The sequence below is a fragment of the Aquarana catesbeiana genome, linkage group LG01 (assembly GCF_042186555.1).
Source record: "Aquarana catesbeiana isolate 2022-GZ linkage group LG01, ASM4218655v1, whole genome shotgun sequence".
Lineage (NCBI taxonomy): Eukaryota > Metazoa > Chordata > Amphibia > Anura > Ranidae > Aquarana > Aquarana catesbeiana.
In genome coordinates, this window is record NC_133324.1 from 350,148,348 (window position 1) to 350,171,246 (window position 22,899).

Below are 22,899 nucleotides of genomic sequence, written 5' to 3' on the forward strand. Positions count from 1 at the left end.
TATATAAATCCTGTATAATAATAAATATCTTGACTGCTGAGGTGCAATAAACCCAGGTCCATACCATGATCCGTCCAAACTTAGACCTTACCCCTTCTTCCCATCCAATAAAGACCACTTACCACCATTCATGTTGGAAAGGGCAAGGCCACAGCTTTATTAAATTGAACTCTTTAACAACTTGAACATAACAGTTAAACATTCCACAGTGCCAGTCACAGTAGCACTGTGAGCATTCAATTCCGACTGGTGAAAAGGGAGATAACTGAGGGGCCTGTCCTTACCATAAGTGCTGGACGGCCGTCTATCTCCCAATTAGCATGAAGGGCGTACCTCTTACCGCCATGTTTTGCTGGCAAGGTCACCAAAAACCGCAGCAAGCTGTGACGTACCAACCATAAATAGGGCGGGAGGGTGGGCAGCTCTTACAAATCTTCTTCACCAAAAGCCCAGAATCCCCTGGGGCAATCACCTTAGTGAGCTCAGGCCCAACCCCATCCCGTCCCCCCACCAATCCACAGTGACCCCTAGTCACCATACTCCGCCCTGGTTACGCCCCCATCAATCAGGGCTCTCTTTCCCAATGGGTTCAAGAGGCCTGCAATATTTCAACAAACACAGCACTTGGCAAAATGTGCTTTATGTTGACTGATTTTTACAGCTGTAATGTTTGCATTCTATTTAAGGTACTCTACAGTTAAACAAAATGTTTTGCCTGTTACTTACAAGTTACAGCATGAAAGACAAACAACCTCAAGATGGCTACACATATATAGATTTCAAACAGATTTTTCTATCCACACTAACAGTGCAGATGGATAATTCTTCCGCTGTGGGCTATAGTATTCTGACAGCTGGCACTGCCAGCTGTCAGAGTACCCAAACAGTGCCTACATCTGATCAGCTGACAATTGTCTACACGGCTCCTTTAACAAAAGTCAGTTGAGAAATCAACTTTTGTCAATCTAGGTGTGGTGGGCTCTAGTGTGCTCTGGTGGGCTGCTCAGATTTAAACAGAACTTGTATTATTTTTTATAGTAACCAGTCTTACATACAAATGTCTGAAATACTATATATGTCAGGATTGCCATTCAGGTACATGTTTCAAGATATGTATAATATTGTACCATTACAATGTGTACCAGTAGACCCTCTAATATACAAACGCACATTTTTATTTAGGTATTAAACTTTTCTATAGAACAAGAAGGATTCTATATTAAGGCTGTACAAAGAGTTCTCATGAAAACAGAAGAATCCTGAACCTTGCCTTATACAGGAGGTAATAAAAAGGGAACATTTTAATGTAAATAATATGTGCCTTTAGTCTACTACCATTCACCAAACCTTTTAAAGTGTATGACTCAGTGAAAGAATATTTCTCATTTTATCACGGTCATCAGTTCTTAAATAAAAAAAAGAAAAAAGGGGATCAAGACTCAACATGACGCAGAGTTCTATACAGGTCACTTGTGGTAAAAAGAACAAAGCTATGTGCATACATGGTCAGTGTCTAACCTACTATCTGTTAAGAATGACTCATTCTATACCACTGATAATCTGGTGCCCAGGATGAATATGTGCATGGACCTAGACATGCTGTTAGAGGCAAGCAAGGCATCTTTTTACAGTCAACACCTTGTGAGTGGAGGTCAGTGACCACCCAGGTTCCTTTAATCTGCTCTTCTTCCTAATAAAGCATGGCCAAGTCTCCTTTTGCCACGTTATGCCATAGATCAAAAGGAGTTGGAGAGACCCTTAAAGAAAGAAAAATACCTCCTCCGTGTAGTAACATAGAGTGGTCCCACCAGACCTTTAAAAAACATATTTTAACCACATTATTTGATTGACTGGGTTACTGCAGAGAAATACATTTTCCCATAGACAAACACTGCATTTTTCAAAGTCTAATTGTAAAATACAGTAAGTCAGTTAGCAGCTGTAGTTTTTGACAAGTTCAGCTCTGAATGTGACCCAGACTGTCTTGCCAATCAGTCAATAAGAAGACATAACTTCTATGCAGAGGGAGTTTGGGTAGTTGGCCTGTGTGGGGCCAGCATAACAGCTGAGCTGAACTCCAGGCAAGTATCAAAAAACCCCACACAATTGAAACCAGTTATCCATTCATTAAAGAATTTACATTCATTTTTTAAATAATATCTAGTATAAGTACCAGAATCTGCTTTCCCCTTAGCATCTTTTAACTCCCTCTCCCTGCACACCAAGCCTCAGATGAAAGAGAGGAAAAGCCAATGCTCTAGTCAGCGCCATATTATGTCTGTAGATGGTTTTAGGCTAGCCTTGCATGGGCTGATTTTTGATAAGACTCATCAAAGCAGAACTACACTGCATCTGAGCACCACAAATTGAAAATACTATTTAATTCATTTTTAATATTCAAAGCAAACTCCCCCATCCTCCATGTCACCATGCTTTATTTTGCTGAGAAATCACTTTGAAAACACCCCCTAGCATTTCTGGCTAAAGCCATCTTGAGTAAGGGCAGATGATTCATGTAGCATTTACTTCCTGGAATCCATCTGCCCTTAGCTCAGGCATTTAGGAAGGAAGGTGTGCTTAGCTGAGAAAATCCCTTCTCCCATCCTGAAGACTCCTGGGATGTATGACACCATTTGCCTAGGCCTAGAAACCAGGAAGTAACTGAAGAAATTAAAAAAAACAAAAAAAAGTGTTGAAAACAAGTTAATATGATATACTTTCCTATCTATTTACTAATGCATCAGCATAGGGATTAAAATAGTCAATGTTAATTGAGAGAGTGAAGTTCCACCTTAGGCCTTGCAAATTTTTATAGGTGAACCTGTTAAGTTATCTCTCTAGATGGACCTCTTCTATTCATTACAATGCTGATGGACATGTAGAGTTTTTCATCTCTTTTTTTACATGTTTGGTCTTTCTATTTGTGAGGACCCAAACTGGACCTCCTGGATGGTTCAACCCCGTTGTTATGATCCCTTTTATTTTATTTTTGTGTACCAGCTGTACCATGTATACAGAGCTATATACAAATTGTTTTGTTGTCCTGCTTTGAATTTGTTCTCCTTTTGTTCTCACTTGACAAATTTTTTTATTAAAACGATTGAAACAGAGAGAGTGAAGTTCCACTTTAAAGGTGTGATGTTCTAATATCATTGGAATTATCATATATAGAGAATTAGGCAAACATTTATTTTGAGATGGTTTTACGTGATTTGTACAGTCATTTCCAATCATCTGAATTTCAGTGAGCTCCAAACACTTATATATATATAACTAATCCAAAAATGAAAGGAAATTATAGCTGTAAACTAATTTTGATTAATATCATAAGTGATCATATTTGGGCCTAGAAACTTACAATTGCATTAGTGTTTGTTTAAGCTTTCCAGACTATATTAAAACTGAGAGTTCAATTAACTACAAACATGAACTTGGCAAGGGCATTGATCAACTGTCCAGACAGATTTCATGAGAAGTCTCAGTCATTTCAGTCTGCATAAATGGGTCAGGTAAGGTCACAACCAGAACCATTCTTCATGACCTACTTTCGGGTCTCATGATTACTATGAATGCCATTCACCATACTGTTTGGCCAGTTATGAGTCACTAAAGGTAAAAGGAGGTGAGGCCAAGTCGTTATTACAATTTTAAGACTTCCCTTGGCTTTGGGGCTGCCAGGATGATCGAGGAGCTGACTGAGGGCAAGTGCAGTCTTCTGGCACTGCCTACTAAACCAATACATAAGTATTTTATAAAACTGGCAAAGATTACAGGAAAAAATTTACCATGAAGTACCCCTGAACCTGTAAAAAATTTACTGAGGCTTGTGTAAACTACAAGTTGAGAAAGAGTGGTCTAGCTATGTACTCTGTTTCAGACCTGACAACTGGGTTTGTGGTCCTTTCTAAAATCCCATTATCATAACAGATCCAAGGAGTAGGGATAGGCCATGCCTCTGATTATGTATAAAGAGATTACCCCCAATAGGTTAAAGGGACTTTAACGGCAACTTATTTGAGATTTAAAATTTATTTTATTAAGTAGAAAAAGTATATGTATAAATCAAAAAAAAGACATATGACAAGGAGAACTAGTGTTCTCCTTGTCATATGTCTTTTTTTTGATTTATACATATACTTTTTCTACTTAATAAAATAAATTTTAAATCTCAAATGAGTTGCCGTTAAAGTCCCTTTAACCTATTGGGGGTAATCTCCTTATACATTCTGACTCCGGGGATGTTGGCAACAACCGTGATATAGTTGAATAGCACCTTCTTTCCCTTTTTCTCATGCCTCTGATTAGGCAGAATCAGAATTTGGTGGGGGGAAGACTACACTGCACTTGATAAATGAGGTGGATGGAAAACATTTAATCAACTAATAATACCACTGTGGCTGCCATTAAAAAATAACGTTTGCAAATGTATTTGGATTATTTGTGTTGAATCAGCAAGTTTTATACATGGCAGAGCATGGCAGTGTAGATAGAAATTTTGAACTATTAAACCAGAGGATCGGTATGACTCACCCAAAATGCCACGGTGACCCACTTTCTAGACCACAAGCCATAAAATAAAAAACATCTGGTCTAGTGTATTCAATGGGCAAAATATTGAGGCTCCTATTCTTTTAGGGGAGAAGGGGAGAACCTCATGTCTTATCGAAGACAGGTCACAAGCAGATCTCTCTGGCAGCAGTGAATGAATTGTTCCCTTTTCTTTGGAGAGAAGGAAACAATCCTATGTCAAGTGCTGAAATTTTCATGATGATAGAATGCTTGCTGCCTTTGAATATTAACGGCTGTATGCTGACCACTGCTCTGGTCATTTAACATCAGCCTGGGTTGGTTGCATTGCTACTGAACATCAAGCCATGGTTTGGCTAGGCATCACCACAATAAAAATCATACAGAATGGGTCTGTTCACATAAAACTGAAATTCTGTTGCTGAAATCCCCTCCCTTACATGAAATCTCTATACTCTGATGTTTTGAATTCTCAACACAGAGACTGTAGCACGAAGTGTGAGACTCTCCTTGCTGCAGTCTCTCTGAACATGAAGAAAACAGTGCTAGAAAGACTTCCTGGAAATGGGCATGACCAGTGGGTAAACCTAGAGGGATCTCTTTCTACTGACAGGTAAGATGTTAACTGAGGCTAGTAGCCATCCACGTATAGAATTCTCTTTCCACGCTATACATCTTTAAAGAACCTCCCCTGCTGGCTATTGTTTTGGATTGGATGCAGTCACTGTTCAGCTGACAATTTTCCACCTGGCTCCTTCGACAAAAGTCAATTAAAAAAATAGATTTTTTTTTCATGCCAGGTGGTGCCAACAGGGCCACCCATAGATTGTTTTTCAGCCGATTCAGCAGGAATTGGCCACAGTTTGAGGCAGGTTTGCCTTTTGGATTGAAGCTCCCTTTAAGTTTATTAGATACTGGCAAAACAGATGCATCTTTGTGGATGGATACCCCTGTCAGAGGCTACCAGTGTCATAATGTTAGCATGTATCTACAGTCTGCTTTGACCTCTATTGTATGCAAAGGCTATAAAACACAAAGGGGATTGCAGCATTACAAATTATGTCCAATCTGCACAAATCTACATTTTTGTGCTCAAGGAGAGGTCCTGTCACCTGACTCGCACTCTCATACCCATGGAGGTAAATACAGGCCATATGCAGTCAAGTGTATGCACAGCAGCACCAAGTGACAACTGAATAGTAGGGATCGCAGCATGCCTTTGGGTGAATTACTGCTAAATTTGGTAATCTCTTTATGAGAAGGCATAAAAAATTGTTTAGTACAGGTTACACCCACTGGAACCCTAAATGTATTACACCATTGTACACCGTATCATCCTGGTTTAAATAACCTTCAGTGCTTAATTAAAATTTCTGCAGCAAATAGGTTAGCTTTAAGTTATATAAGTCCGAAGTTAAAATGTTTAAAGTGAACTTGTGGCAAGACAGTGGGCATTCATGTTTTTACATATCCTTTGCAAGCAGCTAACAAGCTTTTAAACTAATCTCTGTAGCTGTAGGCACTGTACAGCAATATAACCTCAAAGTTTACAGCAGAAACATTAAAGCATATCTATGGTCAAAATTTAAAATAAAAATTGAGTTCCACATTGTATTTCAAATATTTCTATCCCACTCCTGTCTGTAAACTTACTTGCCCTGTGAGTAGGCAATAATGAGTTTCAAAAAGCACATTCAGTCTAGGAATCACTGCTTGTAGGCAGCAAGGTACCATTGGATGTGTAGTCCTTAGAAAATGAAAACAAACAGCAGAGGAGAACTGTAGAGCATGCAGAGAATCCAGGAAGTCGTGGAAGCAGATGGCCAGTAGATAGAACTCACAACATGAAAGGAGATTTTTTTAGGTAAGCTTATGTTGGGTTGTCAATAAGAACTATTGGTTGTATTGCTACAGTATTACAGTGTTCATGTTATAAAGATGTATGCTTTGACAATAGACCTATTTTATGGTTGTAAATTGTGTGTTCCTCCTGCTCCTCTTTCCAGAGCTCCAGTTCTCTTTACATTAGAAATTAGGAGGCAGGAAGGCTGCCAAATCACTGTTGGAAGAGTTAGCAGGGTAAGATGAACTGCTGAGAGAACAACTTGAAGGATTGCAATCTTTCTGCTGTGAACTTTGAGGATAAATTGCTTCACAGTGTCTGCATCTACAGAGGTCAGTGAGGGGTTGTTTTGAAGCTCAGTTTGTTAAGAGTAATAAAATACTTGAATGTCCATAACCTGGCCACAGATTCAGTTTAAGGCCCCTCTTTCCCCCTATTTCAGTTAAAGCAGCCTCATCTCCTAGAAACGTGTTATATGGTAGGAAGGGCATATGGCAAGGTTTATTAATACGTCCTTAATGTCTGTGGTGGGAAGCAGAATAATAATTACACTGCACACAGCTAAACTCCGAGATGCCACTGCCAGCTGTCAATCATAAGCCGGCAGTATGCAGTACAGACTGCATTTTATCTGTAAAGCTTCAGCATGCAGAATTTGAGGAGCTGTGAGAAGTATGGTTGCTTGACCATTCCGTGCAAAACTAGGCAGTGGGGTGCGGCTTTAAAAAAATTGGGGAATTAAAAGGGTGATGTGGGTGACAGATACACCAGATGAAAAAAAAACCGTCTAGTAGCATACCATCTATGCTACAAATGCTACAATGAATTCAAGCTTTAATGGCAACCCTTTCAAGATGCTTTCCTATGCCAACGTAGCACATAGCCAAGGACAGTTATGGTTGCAGATGGATTGGGTGGTTAGAGCATACAAATTTAATTTATAACACTGCCCTTTGCCAAGAGTATCTGGTCCAGGAAAATGCAGAAGTTTAGTAGATCCTGAAAAAAATGAAGTATAATGCTGTCTGCAATCAAATTAGGTGAGTACAATGGTAAAATGAAAACTTTCAGACAAGAACAATGGAATAAAGAAAATGGAAAACAATCATATGTGTTTCTTATCCAATTACTTAGAATGCAAGAGATGCTTCTATAGACACTTTTAAAGCACAGACTACAACTGCACACTGAATTTCAAACTATTAGTGGAGCAATTCAAACCAGACATTCAGCTGTGAGTGACTTGGCCAAATACCTGGACCAGTACCGAAACCGTGGAGCTAACCCTTGCTGCAAAATTACAAAACATCTATGAAATGAGTTTAAAATGAATTCCATTATGCAATGAATAACTACGTAAATGGAGTCGCCATGCAGCATTCACAAGACACATAGCCCTGTTGTTGAGCCTCATGTCTCTGGTTAGCTAGGACAAGGAGACCAAAGAGAAGCTGCCTGCCCAAATGGAAGATCCTCCAAGTGGCCTCTCTCTCCTCCTTTTTCTCCCACAATGGCTCTCCTCATTCCCTCTTCTCTGCACCCTTTCTTCCCTGGTAGAATCTCTCTGTAGCATTTTTATTTCTGCCCTTTGATATCAAGGCCAAGTCCATAAAATGACACTGTAGGTCATAAAGCAGAAAAGAAACAATTTTTTAAATATACTTGGAATAAAATTAAGGCTTTGACTTAGGATGCATGGCTTCTTTCCTCCAAAGCCTCTCACTGTACCGCCTGCCCGTTATCCCTCCCCTCTCTCTACCCTTCTGTCACCCTCTGCTTGGACTGGACTCTACTATATGACATCAACCGCTCTCAAAGTGAGTTTCATCCAGAAAAATTGTTCTGAGTAATTTATGATGAAAGTCAAACTGGATATTGGCTACAATGGTCTCATCTACCAATGTTAACATCCCATAAATACAGATTTATCTACAGTTTTATGATTTTCTCTTTGAGGATCAGTTATAAAATTGGCAGAGTTAATTTTGTTGTTGCAAGTGCACTATTATGATTGGAAAAATAGGTACATGGACTCCTCCAATCAAACAAAATCTAATTTTAACTTACATTCTCTAATTCTGCAAAATGAACCAAAGCATCCAAAGGTTTGAAATTGGCATTAGCTGGTCTCTTTTTCTTTACCGAAGTTTTTTTTTTTAGAAAGGAGTCCCAATTTTGCCTTTCATACTGAGTCTCCCTCTCTAGTTTCTTTTTTAACTCTTTTCTTCCTGAGAAAATAGAAATCTTCAAGTCTGCTCTCACAATAGTGTGAGCGCCTAACCCAACCCCTCCTCCCCAACACACTTTCTTGCTGGATCTTTTCCTTCTTCGTTCACTCTAAACACTGAATCTTTTCCAGAGAGCAATTCCAGATTTTAACAGGATTCATGTGTGACCTCAGATTCCAGGGAGAGCCCAGAACGGCTTCTCCAGGAAAAAAAAGGAAGGGAGGGAAAGGAGCAAAGGGTTTCAGGGGGAAAAAGAGTGCATGAAAATATTGATACAATTGGACTTACACAATAATCAGGAGAGCAAATCAGAAAAAGTGGTAAAATATAGCATTGGATTTCTGTTTCATGAAGTGAGAATGCAGAGAGAAATTTTTGGTTGCTATAGGTGACTTCCTAACTGGGATAATGATTTAATAATGGGTGCCTATACACATAGACCGAACAATATATGAATAGATAGATACATAAGTAAGGTTACTTACCTCTGGGCTGAACTTTGCAATACTGGATTTGTATACCGTGCAGAGCAGGAGCCATATCCAGACAATTCTCAGAGAGTCCATCCTGAGGGTCAGGGACTGCACACAAGTCTTTGAGACTATTGGAGGTGGGGAGTTGGAAACCTCAAAAAATTATAGACCTTTAGTCCTATGCTCTCCCACCTCCACCCTTTTCAGCTACCGTCTCCTGACCCTCTTCCTTCTTTAACTATTGTGTGCTTGGTCTACTTTCACTGTCATTTACTTTTCTTCTGCCCCTCCATCCACTCTTTGTTACTCTCCTCTATCACACACTCTCTCCAAAGCTTCTGTGTATCTCTCTAATTTTTTTTTCTTCACTCCCTCCCAACTCCCACTTTCCAAGCCTCCTGTGTGCCCTCCCCTCTGCTCCTTTATCCAGACTGCAGACGTGGTCTGTTCAACCACTGGAGATTGAAGGGTTTTCTTCAATGCTTTCATTATGCCCTCTAGAGGGGAACACAAAAAACAAGCTATTCAGCAAACTAAAGACCTTTCCCACCTACATTCTTCAAAGTAAACCAAAGAACAAAGAAAAGACTAAAGGAAGATTTGATGGGCTTTTGTATTGTAGGTTTTAAGATAACTGATATTGTTTTTTTTTTTTCCAAAACAAAGTGGTGTTTTATTAGAAGAGTAGGTTGCATACAGTGCATATTTAGACAGCGGTATTTAAACAGTTTGATCAATATACATTTGACATCGATATATAGGAAGAGGTAGCAGGGGAAGTGTACAGGCATAGTATGTGGTATTAAGTAAAACAATGTGTTGTACAACAGGTCAATATTGCATATTCATTAACCATTATATCCATAATGTTCATCAATTTGTATATTTTGGGTATTCATTCAGCTAATGCATTACATGTTGAGGCGTTACCTATCCAGGTGTCCCAAATTTTACTATATTTTGCAGGGCAACCCCTATGAACATATATTTCTTTCTTGTACGGTAAGACATTATTTATGGCTAAAATCCATTCCTGAAGTGTCGGGGATATGGGCTGTAGCCATTTCCTGGCTATCAGTAGTCTGGCCGTGAAAAGTGTTTCTTGGAGAAAGATCTTATGAAATTTATCTGAATCAGGATCTGGGAATATTCCCAGCAGACATTGTTTGGGGCATAGTGTGAGGGGGGAACCCATTTCGTCGTGGATAAATTTCACAATTTGAGACCAATAATCCTGTATTGCTGGACACGACCAGAGAAGATGGAAGAAAGTGCTAGAGGAGCCGTCACACCTAGGACACCGCGGGTTCTGGTTGGGTTTAAATTTAGCCAGACGGAGGGGAGTCATGTATGTCCTGTGCATAATGTAAAGTTGTGTAAGGCGGTCTGATAACTTTGTGGAGACTTTTTTGCAAGTATCCAAGGCATCTTCCCATTCATCATCCTCCAACTCGCCTATATCTTCAGACCAGGGTATTTTTAGTCTATATGCAATGTGCACCGCTGTGGGTCTTAATAAGGAATTGTAAAATCCTGATATCAGTTTACGATGGTCTGAATCTAGCATAATATAGATCACATCTAGCTGTTCCAACGTTGGGGGACCATCGCCAAATTGCGCTCTTAGGGCGTGCCGGAGTTGCAGGTAACGAAAATGCATATTGTTAGGGAGGTTGAATTCCTCCTTAAGTTGTTGGAATGATTTTAGTGTATTGTCAGCATAAACATCTGACAAGAACCCCACTCCATGGTCCAACCATAATTCGTGACCCGGCACCTCCAGCAGTTCCCCCAAGCTCGGGTTATTCCATAGAGGGGTATGAGAGTGTATAGCTGGTATTTTGAGTTTTCGTTGTATCACTTCCCATACTCTGCAATGGTGATACAGCAACCCTTTCTTATTATCTATTTTACTAGTACCTCGAAATAGGATCTGGAAGGGGTGTGTGAATCTATGTCCTAGGGGAGAGTTCATAAGGGATAGGTATCGTTCCTTATCATGCTTATCTAAGTGGAAGAAGTGGGATAGCTGTGCCGCTAAATAGTATAAGTTGAAGTCAGGTAATGCCAGTCCCCCCAACTCCGAGGGGTTTTTCAGAGCTTGCCAGGACAATTTGTGGCGGCTCGATCCCCAAACAAAGGAGTTAAGGATGGTCTCGATGGATTTAAATATCCTTAATGGGATATACTGTGGGGTGTGCCAAAGGACGTATAGGAACTTGGGGAGAAGCACCATCTTAATTAGGTTCACCCGACCCATCACCCCAAGTGGTAATTTAGCCCAACTTTGAGTTTTGGATTTCAAGGTAGTTATTAAGGGTTCTATGTTAAGGCGAATAAAGTCTTCCGGGGAGCGGGTCACCACGATTCCCAGGTATGTCATGGTACTGACTCTGACAAGTGGGGAGTTGGCCTGCAGTTCAGTGGGGGCACTTATGTCTAGTGGGAGGATTTGGGATTTATCCCAGTTTATTTTTAAGCCCGAGTATTTACCAAATTTTTTGATCACCTCTAGAGCCACCTGTAAGGAGGGGCCGGCGTCCGATAGGTATAGTAACATGTCGTCCGCATAGAGACTGACTAACTGATATTGTTTTAATGAAAAATAATCACACATATTTTTCAAATAAAAAAAAAAAAAACCTTTAAAACTGAAATAAAGCATTATTATAAAATAAATACAATATCTAACTTTGTCCACAAAGAGAACTGATGTTCAAGTTAAGGAGGAACTCTTCTCAAACTGATTGCACATTGCAGCATGTCTTACCTTCAGCCCAGGTTCACACTGACAGTGGGAATGAAATCAGCTGAACTCGCACGATTTATTTGCCGCATGTCAGTCCTGACTTCGGGGGCGATTTCAGAGACATCTGTGTGGGTTGCTGCACAGATGTCAATGGTAATCGCACCCCGAAGTCACCAAAAGTAGTACAGAAACGACTTTTAAGGAATCTGTGCGATGCCGCAAATGCCATTGCTGGCAATTGCCACCGATTTGGCATGCGATTTGACAGCTACAGCGCGGATCTACTTTGCCGGGATTACATCTATTGACGTCCTCCCCTTACAAAGCTGGCCGCGCTCCACTGAAGGGGGCGCTTGGCGCGCGCTGTGGTCACCTGAGTCAATGAGACTGGGGTGATCACAGATCCGAATAAGGGGCTGATCCCAACCCCTTACCACATGATCAGCTGTCAGCCAATGACAGCTGATCACATGATGTAAACAGAGGATCGGTAATCGTTTTCTTTTTTCTCATGCTAACAGTGTGAGAAGAAAAAAAGCCGATCGCCGGCTTCTGTTTGAAGGGACATCGGTCCCGAAGAGGAAGAGGCGAAGCTGCCTCATATGTGCCCACAAGTACCTCCTGCCAGTGCCACAAATCAGTGCCCACAGTGCCCCCAATAAGTGCCCATATTAGTAAGTGCCAGCAATCCATACCACCTATCAGTGCCCACAAGTGCCACCTATCAATGCCCACCAGTGGTGCCAATCAGTGCCTCATCAGTGCCACCTAGCAGGGCTGCCTATCAGTGTCACCTACCAGTGCCGATCAGTGCCCATCACTGTTACCCATCAGTGCCCATCACTGCCATTTATCAGTACCACTTATCAGTGCCAGCTATTAGTGCCACCTTTTAGTGCCCTTCAGTGCCAACTATCAATGCCCTTCAGTGCCGCCCATCAGTGCCACCCATCAGTGCCCACCAATGCCACCTCATCAGTGCCCACCAGTGCCGCCTATTAGTGCCTATCAGTGCCACCTTATCAGTGCCCATCAGTGCAGCCTATCAGTGCCCATCAGTGTAGCTTCATCAGCGTACATCAATGAAGGAGAAAAATTACCTGTTTGCAAAATTTATTAACAAAATATAAAACGGTTTTGTTTTTGTTTTTAAATCAGTCTTTTTTTATTTTTTTAACAAAAGGGTGATCAAATACGACCAAAAGAAAGCTCTATTTGTCATTCAAAGAGTGACAGCGCTAAAAGCTTAAAATTGGTCTGGGCAGGAGGGGGTTTAGGTGCCCAGTAAGCAAGTGGTTAATATTCAAGTGGCTTTCTGTATCCTCAGATGTTCTGCACTATGCATCTGTGCATATTTACCAGGCAGAACATAGAATTTTGGTGAGATTCTCACTTTGGGAAAGGCAGCTTTGTTTACTTTTACGTGCTGTCATAGGGGGTAGAATGTGCTTATGTAATGAGTATAACAGAGGTATAACAGACCTGTATTGGGTATTTTACAAATGCATACATTTATTAACTGTATGTTTTTTTGTTTTATGTGCACTGCCTTAAAGTAGAACTGAACTCAAACAGTAAAGATTTGCTATGTTATAGGGAAAATCTAGAAATATGAATTGTGCCTTAGCAGCACCCTGAAAACTGTACCCTTTGTATAGAATTGTTCACGAATACCAGTGCCCTTCCTAAAATATGGGAGTACCTACAGCCTCATAGATGTATAACAACAGTGAGAGATCTAGGGCACTGCTGCCTCTGACTGCTGGTCTCATAAGAACTGCAGTGAGATTTGAGGATATCACTGCTGTGCTGCTTACTTCGTGCTTGCTATAGAGGCTCTAAAATGCGGAAAGAAAGCCCTGCCTCTACCAAGATGGCAACTTCCACAGAGAGACACAACATAGAACAGGGGTCTTCAAACTACGGCCCTCCAGTTGTTCAGGAACTACAATTCCCATCATGCCTAGTCATGTCTGTGAATGCAGCTGGAGGGCCGTAGTTTGAGAATCCCTGACGTAGAACAAGGTATAGTAAGTCAGGAATGGAGAAAGGTTTGATGTAAGGAGACCATAGGCTATGCTGGTGACCATTTTTTGATACAGGTTTCAAAATTCAGTCCTTCGTAAAAACTTCTGCAATAGCAATGCTGGCCACATGCATATATGTATCAGCATGATAGTGATATCGCTGTGCTGCCACAAACATGAGTACAGCCAGCATCTCTGATTTATGTAGAGGGCTTGCCTACTCAGCGTCCCACTCCCCAGTACTTTGTCGGCACTGTCACTGACAGCTCCCGATTCACTGTTTATGAACATGAGCCTATAGTATGGGTTCCCAGTCACATGATCACTGTCACGGATAATCACAGTGATCATGTGATCATTCATCACATAAGCAGGAAGCCCATGTATTGCCTCTGGTGTTAGAATCCCTTAATGTGCCAGCTCCCAGACTGCATAGGTTTACTTAAAGTGGAACGCCAAGCAAAACTTTTAGTATTGGAGGAGTAGGTTTTTATGGAAATCTGTGTTCCTGTTGGTAAGTTTTCTACCCACTTCCTCGGCAGGTACAAATAAAAAGGTGACAGAAGCTCAAAACCTTCCACACACTATTATAAAAAATATTTGTTTTTAATTGCTGTCTTTATCTCTATTGGAGAGATCTGCTTTGTTTTCTGTTTGCTTACAGAAATCTGTTCATTTAGAACATAAAATAAATAAAAGTAAGTAAAATAAAAGCAGGCAACATTTTAAAACCATTTATTTTAAAATTTAAAAATTTTAAAAATTATTTACAGGAGTTCCAATTTAATAAGCGACAAGGTATTGGGTATATATTTGGTAAAACACTCACGCCTTGGAATTAAATAAACTTATATATGTGGGCCTGCTGCTGTCCAGATTATCCCCACAAGGTAGGGTATGTGCATAAAAAATAAATAAAACAGCGCTGGCTCCTCCTAGTTATTATTACGTTCTAACGATTGATAACCTGGAAATTGAGGGTGTAATCTAATCCTAAATATTAAAACAGTGGATCATTTTACCAACTAAATAGCTGTGTACCAATATGTTTACATTGGCTATTAAAGTGACAAGATAATATCAAATATTACAGTGCAAAAATTGATAGACAAATATAAAAAATTAGTAGATAATAAAGTGACAATAGTGCAACATATTTAAAGTGCGTATAGTGATATAGTACAAATAGTTCCTATCTTTGTGCAAATAGGTGCTAGTGCTCCAAGTCCCAATATTGTGGTGATCCACCTTTTGGGGGTAGTGTAAATTCGAGGCTCACCAAATGGGTTGGACCCTTTTGCCTTATAGCAAACAGAGTCAGTCGTAGGTCTGGACTCTGGTTGTTTCCGGTGTCTCTGGGATAGAAATCCTCTGACTGTGGCTCCAGGGCTTCAGGAGTAGACAGTGTACAACCCGTATTGGAGAAGAGACGGAGAGCTCCTCACAGAGTAAAAATTCTTTGATTTATTGATAAAACAAACTATAAAACAACTTCATCATGGTAAGACCAACGGCACTACTATAAGTTAGTGCATTCAACAGCCCCTTTAGTTAGTGGAGACATGGTGGTGGTTTCCACATTCAGCGTGCGTTCCACTCTCCTGGCCGGAAGTGATGTTGAACAGAGAGTGGGCTTGACGCGTTTTGTCATAGGGGGTGCAACGTTTTCAAAAGCAGGGTATTGTGTATGGCATAAAAAGTTAACTTCATAATACTTTTAAAAACCCAACTCTAGAAGCCTCTTCCTCTCTCCCTAGACATAATGAGGATTTAGCCCTTGCAGCGTGGAAGGAGGAGAGCCCACTGCAAGAGTGGATTTATTCATTTTACTGTATTAAAAAAAAATTAAATTTTGCAGCTACAAATACTGTAGCTGCTGACTTTTAATATAAGGACACTTACCTGTCCAGGGAGCCCGTGATGTCAGCACCCGAAGCCGACCTGTCCATCGGCTTCAGGTGCAGGTGTCGGCATCCTTACTAAGGGAAACAGGAAGTGAAGCCTTGCGGCTTCACAGCCTGTTTGCTACTGTGCATGCGCAAATGACGCTGTGCTTTCTGAATGGTCCCGCAGCGCCCTTTCATGGAAGTGTAAATGAGTACCTGTTTTTGACAGTTACCTGCCCCCCCTCCCCCCCGATAGGTGCCAAATGTGGCACCCGAGGGAGGGGAGGAAGCAGATAAGCGGCGCTTCCACTTTTGGGTGGAACTCTGCTTTAAGCTGGCTACACACTATACAATTTACACTATACAATTTTTATACAATTTTCTTGTACAACTTTTCTTTAGATTTATCATAACCATATAATACAGTCAGGTCTATAATTATTGGGACATCGACACATACTAATCTTTTTGGCTCTATACACCACCACAATGGATTTGGAATGAAACGAACAAGGTGTGCTTTAACTGCAGACTTTCAGCTTTAATTTGAGGGTACTGTTTGGAACATCCTTAAAAAGAAATAACGCATTGGTGAGCTCAGCAACACCAAAAGACCCGAAAGACCACAGAAAACAACTGTGGTGGATGACCGAAGAATTCTTTTCCTGGTGAAGAAAACACCCTTCACAACAGTAGGCCAGATCAAGAACACTCTCCAGGAGGTAGGTGTATGTGTGTCAAAGTCAACAATCAAGAGAAGACTTCACAAGAGTGAATACAGGGGGTTCACCACAAGATGTAAACCATTGGTGAGCCTCAAAAACAGGAAGGCCAGATTAGAGTTTGCCAAACAACATCTAAAAAAGCCTTCACAGTTCTGGAACAACATCCTATGGACAGATGAGACCAAGACCAGAGTGATGGGAAGAGAAGAGTATGGAGAAGGAAAGGAACTGCTCATGATCCAAAACATACCACCTCATCAGTGAAGCATGGTGGTGGTAGTGTCATGGCGTGGGCATGTATGGCTGCCAATGGAACTGTTTCTCTTGTATTTATTGATGATGTGACTGCCGACAAAAGCAGCAGGATGAATTCTGAAGTGTTTCGGGCAATATTATCTGCTCATATTCAGCAAAATGCCTCAGAACTCATTGGACGGCGCTTTACAGTGCAGATGGACAATGACCCGAAGCAGACTGCAAAAGCAACCAAAGACTTTTTTAAGGGAAAGAAGTGGAATGTTATGCAATGGCCAAGTCAATCACCTGACCTGAATCCGATTGAGCATGCATTTCACTTGCTGAAGACAAAACTGAAGGGAAAATGCCCCAAGAACAAGCAGGAACTGAAGACAGTTGCAGTAGAGGCCTGGCAGAGCATCACCAGGGATGAAACCCAGCGTCTGGTGATGTCTATGCATTCCAGACTTCAGGCTGTAATTGACTGCAAAGGATTTGCAACCAAGTATTAAAAAGTGAAAGTTTGATGGATGATTGTTAATCTGTCCCATTACTTTTGGTCCCTTAAAAAGTGGGAGGCACATATACAAACTGTTGTAATTCCTACACCGTTCACCTGATTTGGATGTAAATACCCTCAAATTGAAGCTGAAAGTCTGCACTTAAAGCACATCTTGTTCGTTTCATTTAAAATCCATTGTGGTGGTGGTGTATAGAGCCAAAAAGATTAGAATTGTGTCGATGTCCCAATATTTATGGACCTGACTGTATGAGGTCAAACCTAAACACTTTCAAATTGTATGCAATCAGGCAAGCCCTTGCACTACATAGTTTAAGGTAAAACTAAAGAAAATTGACCAACAAAAATTGTATAATGTGTATCCAGCTTTAGGTTTCAAAGCCCCTCTCTGGGGTAAAACGAACCCCCTCCTACACTCCTCTAACGGATCGCTATAGAAAAAAATAACTGAATGCCCTTTGTAACTCACCCGAAGCCGTGGTCACATGACACAGCTGGCCCGAGACTTCTCCTTTTCTGCAAGGGTTCTTCATCGGGTGAGGAGAGGTGGAATGGCCGCCAGCAGGGTCCTATAGGAGGAGAGAGAAGAGGACTACTTTATAACAGGGGAACAGCAGGTGACCGATTACCTTGGGGGGACCATTGGAGCCCTAGATCAGCAGTAGGTGAGTATTTCAGCAAAGTTTACTTGACATGTCGTGCTACTCACCTAATGCTACACATTCAAGTAAATGGGTAACAGCTGTAAACACACCACAACCTCGTGCAAGGCATACAGTTGTGGTGCATTTGTTGGTAAAAATGGGATTAAGACAGGCAGTGAGGAGGTGCTGCATCACTTCCTCACCACCTGTCAATAGCCTCTGGAGCACAATTCAAACTTGGATCGGGCTTCAGAGGAAAGGAAGATTTAGACGCATGTCAAAATCTACCCTAAAAGGATGGGTTAGAGGGGTTGGGAGGGAGGTATAGTTAAAAGTTAGTCTTTGCCAGGAGTGGGGCTGTAAGGTACCACTGCTTGTAAGTTACACATAGCATAATGGGTACATTTTATTTGTGTACACATAAACACAGTATGCTGCTACAAAAAAAAAAATCCTTTACAATCCTTATTAAGTATTACAAAATAAAAAAATGAATAAAAAGTTTTAGCACCAGTATAAGCATTAGGCCTCCTTAACACGGGTGATTATGTGCACAGAACATTTGAAGAGCGAGGACCACTTAAGGCTGGGTTCACACCTGGGGATGGGGATGGGGGTTTCCCCCCATCCAATTTGCATAGCAGGAGAATATGACCAGCTCTCTATGGAGCCGGTTCACATGTCTCCGGGGCAGCTGGTGAGCGCACTGCACAGAAAATCTGTGCGTCTTTCAGGGCCGAATTCAGGCAAAGATTCTGCCCTGATTTGTCCCTGAAACGGAGAACAGGGACGGACAGCGTTGCTGTGCGATTCGCGGCCAGTTTAGGTGTGAACTGAGCCTAAGTGATTTGGTAACAGGTCATGGGCCCAATGAAATATTGGGGTTTTACCGCCCCCCAAACTGCAAATGTGAACAAGCCCTTACTGTCCTGATCCCCCTATAAGGCTGCTTTCACACTGATGCACTGTAGGCTGAGATTAGCTGTCGCTGTTAGTATGTATTCACACAACCAGCGGTTACCTGTTGTTAGGGGCCAAATATTCAAATAATATAATCTATTTTTGAAGGGGGAGGTGTTATAAATACACATGCATACTGTTGCATACAGTATTCATATATACTGGTGTATATATAAATGTAGCATGGCCCCCTTGGGGACTGCTGAGAATTACCTGCTCATCTACACCGCCATGACCAAGTGAACCTTCCAACACACCTGACACTCTGGGTTCAGACATCCTGTTAACACTACAAAGCAAGAATCAAACAACCCAGTAGTATAAGGTTCTGAAATATTTTACTTAAACCCAAATTGAAAAAGTTATTTCACAAAAGGAAGGAATAGATCCGCTGAGCTGGGATAACATGACCAACTCAGCAAAAAGATTCTTCCCGAAGATACAACAATAGTTAAACGATGGACAATGCTATATACACAAGTGTACACTATATCCAGATCCGAAGTCACCTCCTAGTGGATGTTTCAGTAAACTACATATGGTCACACTTAGATGTAATCTAGACAGCCTATGCTATTCTAATGAGAGAGCTAATCTCCCGCTGGCGTTATATTTATACAGTATCTCACAAAAGTGAGTACACCCCTCTCATTTTTGAAAATATTTTATTATATCTTTTCATGTGACAACACTGAAGAAATTGCACTTTGCTACAATGTAAAGTAGTGAGTGTACAGCTTGTATAACAGTGTCAATTTGCTGTCCCTTCAAAATAACTCAGCACACAGCCATTAATGTCTAAACCGCTGGCAACAAAAGTGAGTACACCCCTAAGTGAAAGTGTCCAAATTGGGCCCAATTAGCCGTTTTCCCTCCCTAGTGTCATGTGACTCGTTAGTGTTACAATGTCTCAGGTGTGAATGAGGAGCAGGTGTGTTAAATTTGGTGTTATCGCTCTCACTCTCTCATACTGGTCACTGGAAGTTCAACATGGTACCTCATGGCAAAGAACTCTCTGTGGATCTGAAAAAAAAATTGTTGCTCTACATAAAGATGGCCTAGGCTATAAAATGTTTGCCAAGCCCCTGAAACTGAGCTGCAGCATGGTGCAACAGGACAGGTCCCACTGAGAACAGGCCTTACCATGGTCGACCAAATAAGTTGAGTGCACGTACTAAGCGTCATATCCAGAGGTTGTCTTTGGGAAATAAACGTAGGAGTGCTGCCAGCATTGCTGCAGAGGTTGAAGGGGTGGGGGGTCAGCCTGTCAGTGCTCAGACCATACGCCTCACACTACATCAAATTGGTCTGCATGGCTGTCGTCCCAGAAGGAAGCCTCTTCTAAAGATGATGTACAAGAAAGCCTGCAAACAGTTTGCTGAAGACAAGCAGACTAAAGACATGGATTACTGGAACCATATCCTGTGGTCTGATGAGACCAAGATAAACTTATTTGGTTCAGATGGTGTCAAGCGTGTGTGGCGGGAACCAGGTGAGGAGAACAAAGACAAGTGTGTCTTGCCTACAGTCAAGCATGGTGATGGGAGTGTCATGGTCTGGGGCTGCATGAGTGCTGCCGACACTGGGGAGCTACAGATCATTGAGGGAACCATGAATGCCAACATGTACTGTGACATACTGAAGCAGAGCATGATCATCTTCCTTCGGAGACTGGGCCGCAGGGCAGTATTCCAACATAACGAATCCAAACACAAGACGACCACTGCCTTGCTAAAGAAACTGAGGGTAAAGGTGATGGACTGGTCAAGCATGTCTCTAGACCTAAACCCTATAAAAACATCTGTGGGGCATCCTCAAACGGAAGGTGGAGGAGCGCAAGGTCTCTAACATCCACCAGCTCCGTGATGTCATCATGGAGGAGTGGAAGAGGACTCCAGTGGCAACCTGTGAAGCTCTGGTGAACGCCATGCCCAAGAGGGTTAAGGCAGTGCTGGAAAATAATGGTGGCCACACAAAATATTGACACTTTGGGACCAATTTGGACATTTTCACTTAGGGGAGTACTCACTTTTGTTGCCAGTGGTTTAGACATTAATGGCTGTGTGTTGAGTTATTTTGAGGGGACAACAAATTTACACTGTTATACAAGCTGTATACTCATTACTTTACATTGTAGCAAAGTGTCATTTCTTCAGTGTTGTCACATGAAAAGATGTAATAAAATATATATATTTTGGCTTCCTATAAGTAATGGCAATGGAGTTCACATTGCAGATCTGTTAATTTTCGCTAGCTAGTTGGAGCTCATTAACTGTAATCCATTTGGTTGTAGATGAAACAATAGGATCCGAGTGGTGAAGGCCCAAGGCATCTGAGCACAGTGTTCCAGCAATGCAGTAAAGTGTTCTTGGGTAGAGATGTGGGTGCACGGTGTTCTGCACTGGTGGTAGTGAATAGATAAAGATTGAGCAGTTTGCTCTCTCACCAACGACCCAAATCGATCCGAGGTCTTCTAGACAGGAACAAATGACAACATTCTGGCAATGGATCCTCTGTCTCGGCCTTCTGTAGTGACTTTCCCCACACGTGCGCACCAATGGGCAGGTACTGTAAGTGATGCTTGTAACAGGATGTCCGACAGCGGGTAACAGGAGTAGGCCTCTTAGGCCTCGTGGTGGGAGTAGCATTTCGTGTGGTAGGCTGCGACCTCTCTCTCTCTGTCATACAGAGAGGTCCGTCTTGTGTCAGGCCCAGGAGGAAGAGACCACGCACGGGCTTCTCAGCTCCTTTTATCATCTCTCCCAGCAACCTTCAAGCCACTGCAAGGGTCCCTGGGATTTGTAGTCTTAGGGTACATGGATGCATAAAATATCAGATAGTGCAGCGCTAAAATACAAATAGAACATAAAAAACATTAAAAAATCAGTCCATAGAAGAGATCAATAAAACATCTTCAAGTGCGAGCGGACACCCGTAAGCAGAGAAGTGATTCAGGCAGCCCTCCACCAATTTTGCAAACAGAGAGCACTATTCTTTTGCCATTCTGTTTCATGTCCCGGTCCTATTGGAGTGTTTGTTTCCGGAGCCTCATGGTCTCATTGGAGTGTTTGAAACTTGTACCCTGACGGATGCCTATAGATGCTGCACCTTGCGTGATCACTTTTAAAAGGCGATTTTTGACCCTCTGTAATTAAAGGGTCCATTCCCTCAGGTGAGAGGCCATCTTATCCTTTGGTGGAGGGCTGCCTGAATCACTTCTCTGCTTACGGGTGTCCGCTCGCACTTGAAGATGTTTTATTGATCTCTTCTATGGACTGATTTTTTAATGTTTTTTATGTTCTATTTGGATTTTAGCGCTTTACTATCTGATATTTTATTATTTTTAGGGATTTGTTTTTTGACCCTAGTGTTCAGCAGCTCAATTACGCATCTATACCATTTCGCGCTGATTTATCATTTTCTATTTCTTAGTTACATGGATGCATAGCAGCAGATTCAAAGAGGACTATACGCCCCATAACTCACTTTGTTGGCACACAGATATGAGGTCACTGGCTACACGAATAATCACGGGGACAAACAAAGTTCAGAACACTGAAAAGTACGAAGCTTTCTGGCAACAGTCCATATTGCTACATAAAAATACATACCAGTAACACAGATTTTTGTATTTTTATTTTACTGATCTAAATGTGGTGCATTTTTACTGTTATAAATGTGCATCTGTGTACAGGTCTATTTAAAGCAAAGGGCTGCATTCAGATATATAAAAAAAAAAAATCTGTGTTCCTAAAAACCTGTGTGTAAGAGCCTTAGCTGTTCCTTGTGCTACCAAAAGTTTTGTTTTTGTCTGTACCCTCGTTGGAGAGATTTCCCATCATGTTCTATCCTTAGGCTGGGTTCACACATATGCGAATTGGATGCGGATTTTTCTGCATCCAATTTGCATGACAGGCAAGTGTGACCGACTCTTAATCGAGCCGTTCACACATGTCCGGGGAGGCCGCGGTCCAGATTGAAAAAGGGTCTGGTCATGCGTCTTTGGGTCCGGTTTAGGTGCAAATCCAGGCTAAAATTTGGGCCTGGATCGCACCTTAACCGATGTACAGGAATGCATCG

The 22,899-nt window shown here is 41.6% G+C and overlaps 1 protein-coding gene across 1 annotated transcript in view; it reads right to left on the reverse strand.

The window, feature by feature from the left end:
* The window catches only part of MMP14 (matrix metallopeptidase 14), a 45,143-nt gene extending 35,701 nt beyond the window's left edge, over positions 1 to 9,442 (reverse strand). Inside the window, exon 1 of the mRNA XM_073632526.1 lies at positions 9,084 to 9,442. Within this exon, the coding sequence (XP_073488627.1) occupies positions 9,084 to 9,164 (81 nt within the window). The 5' untranslated portion in view covers positions 9,165 to 9,442. The remainder of the gene's footprint in view (positions 1 to 9,083) is intronic.
* Between the last annotated feature and the right edge of the window lie 13,457 nt (positions 9,443 to 22,899).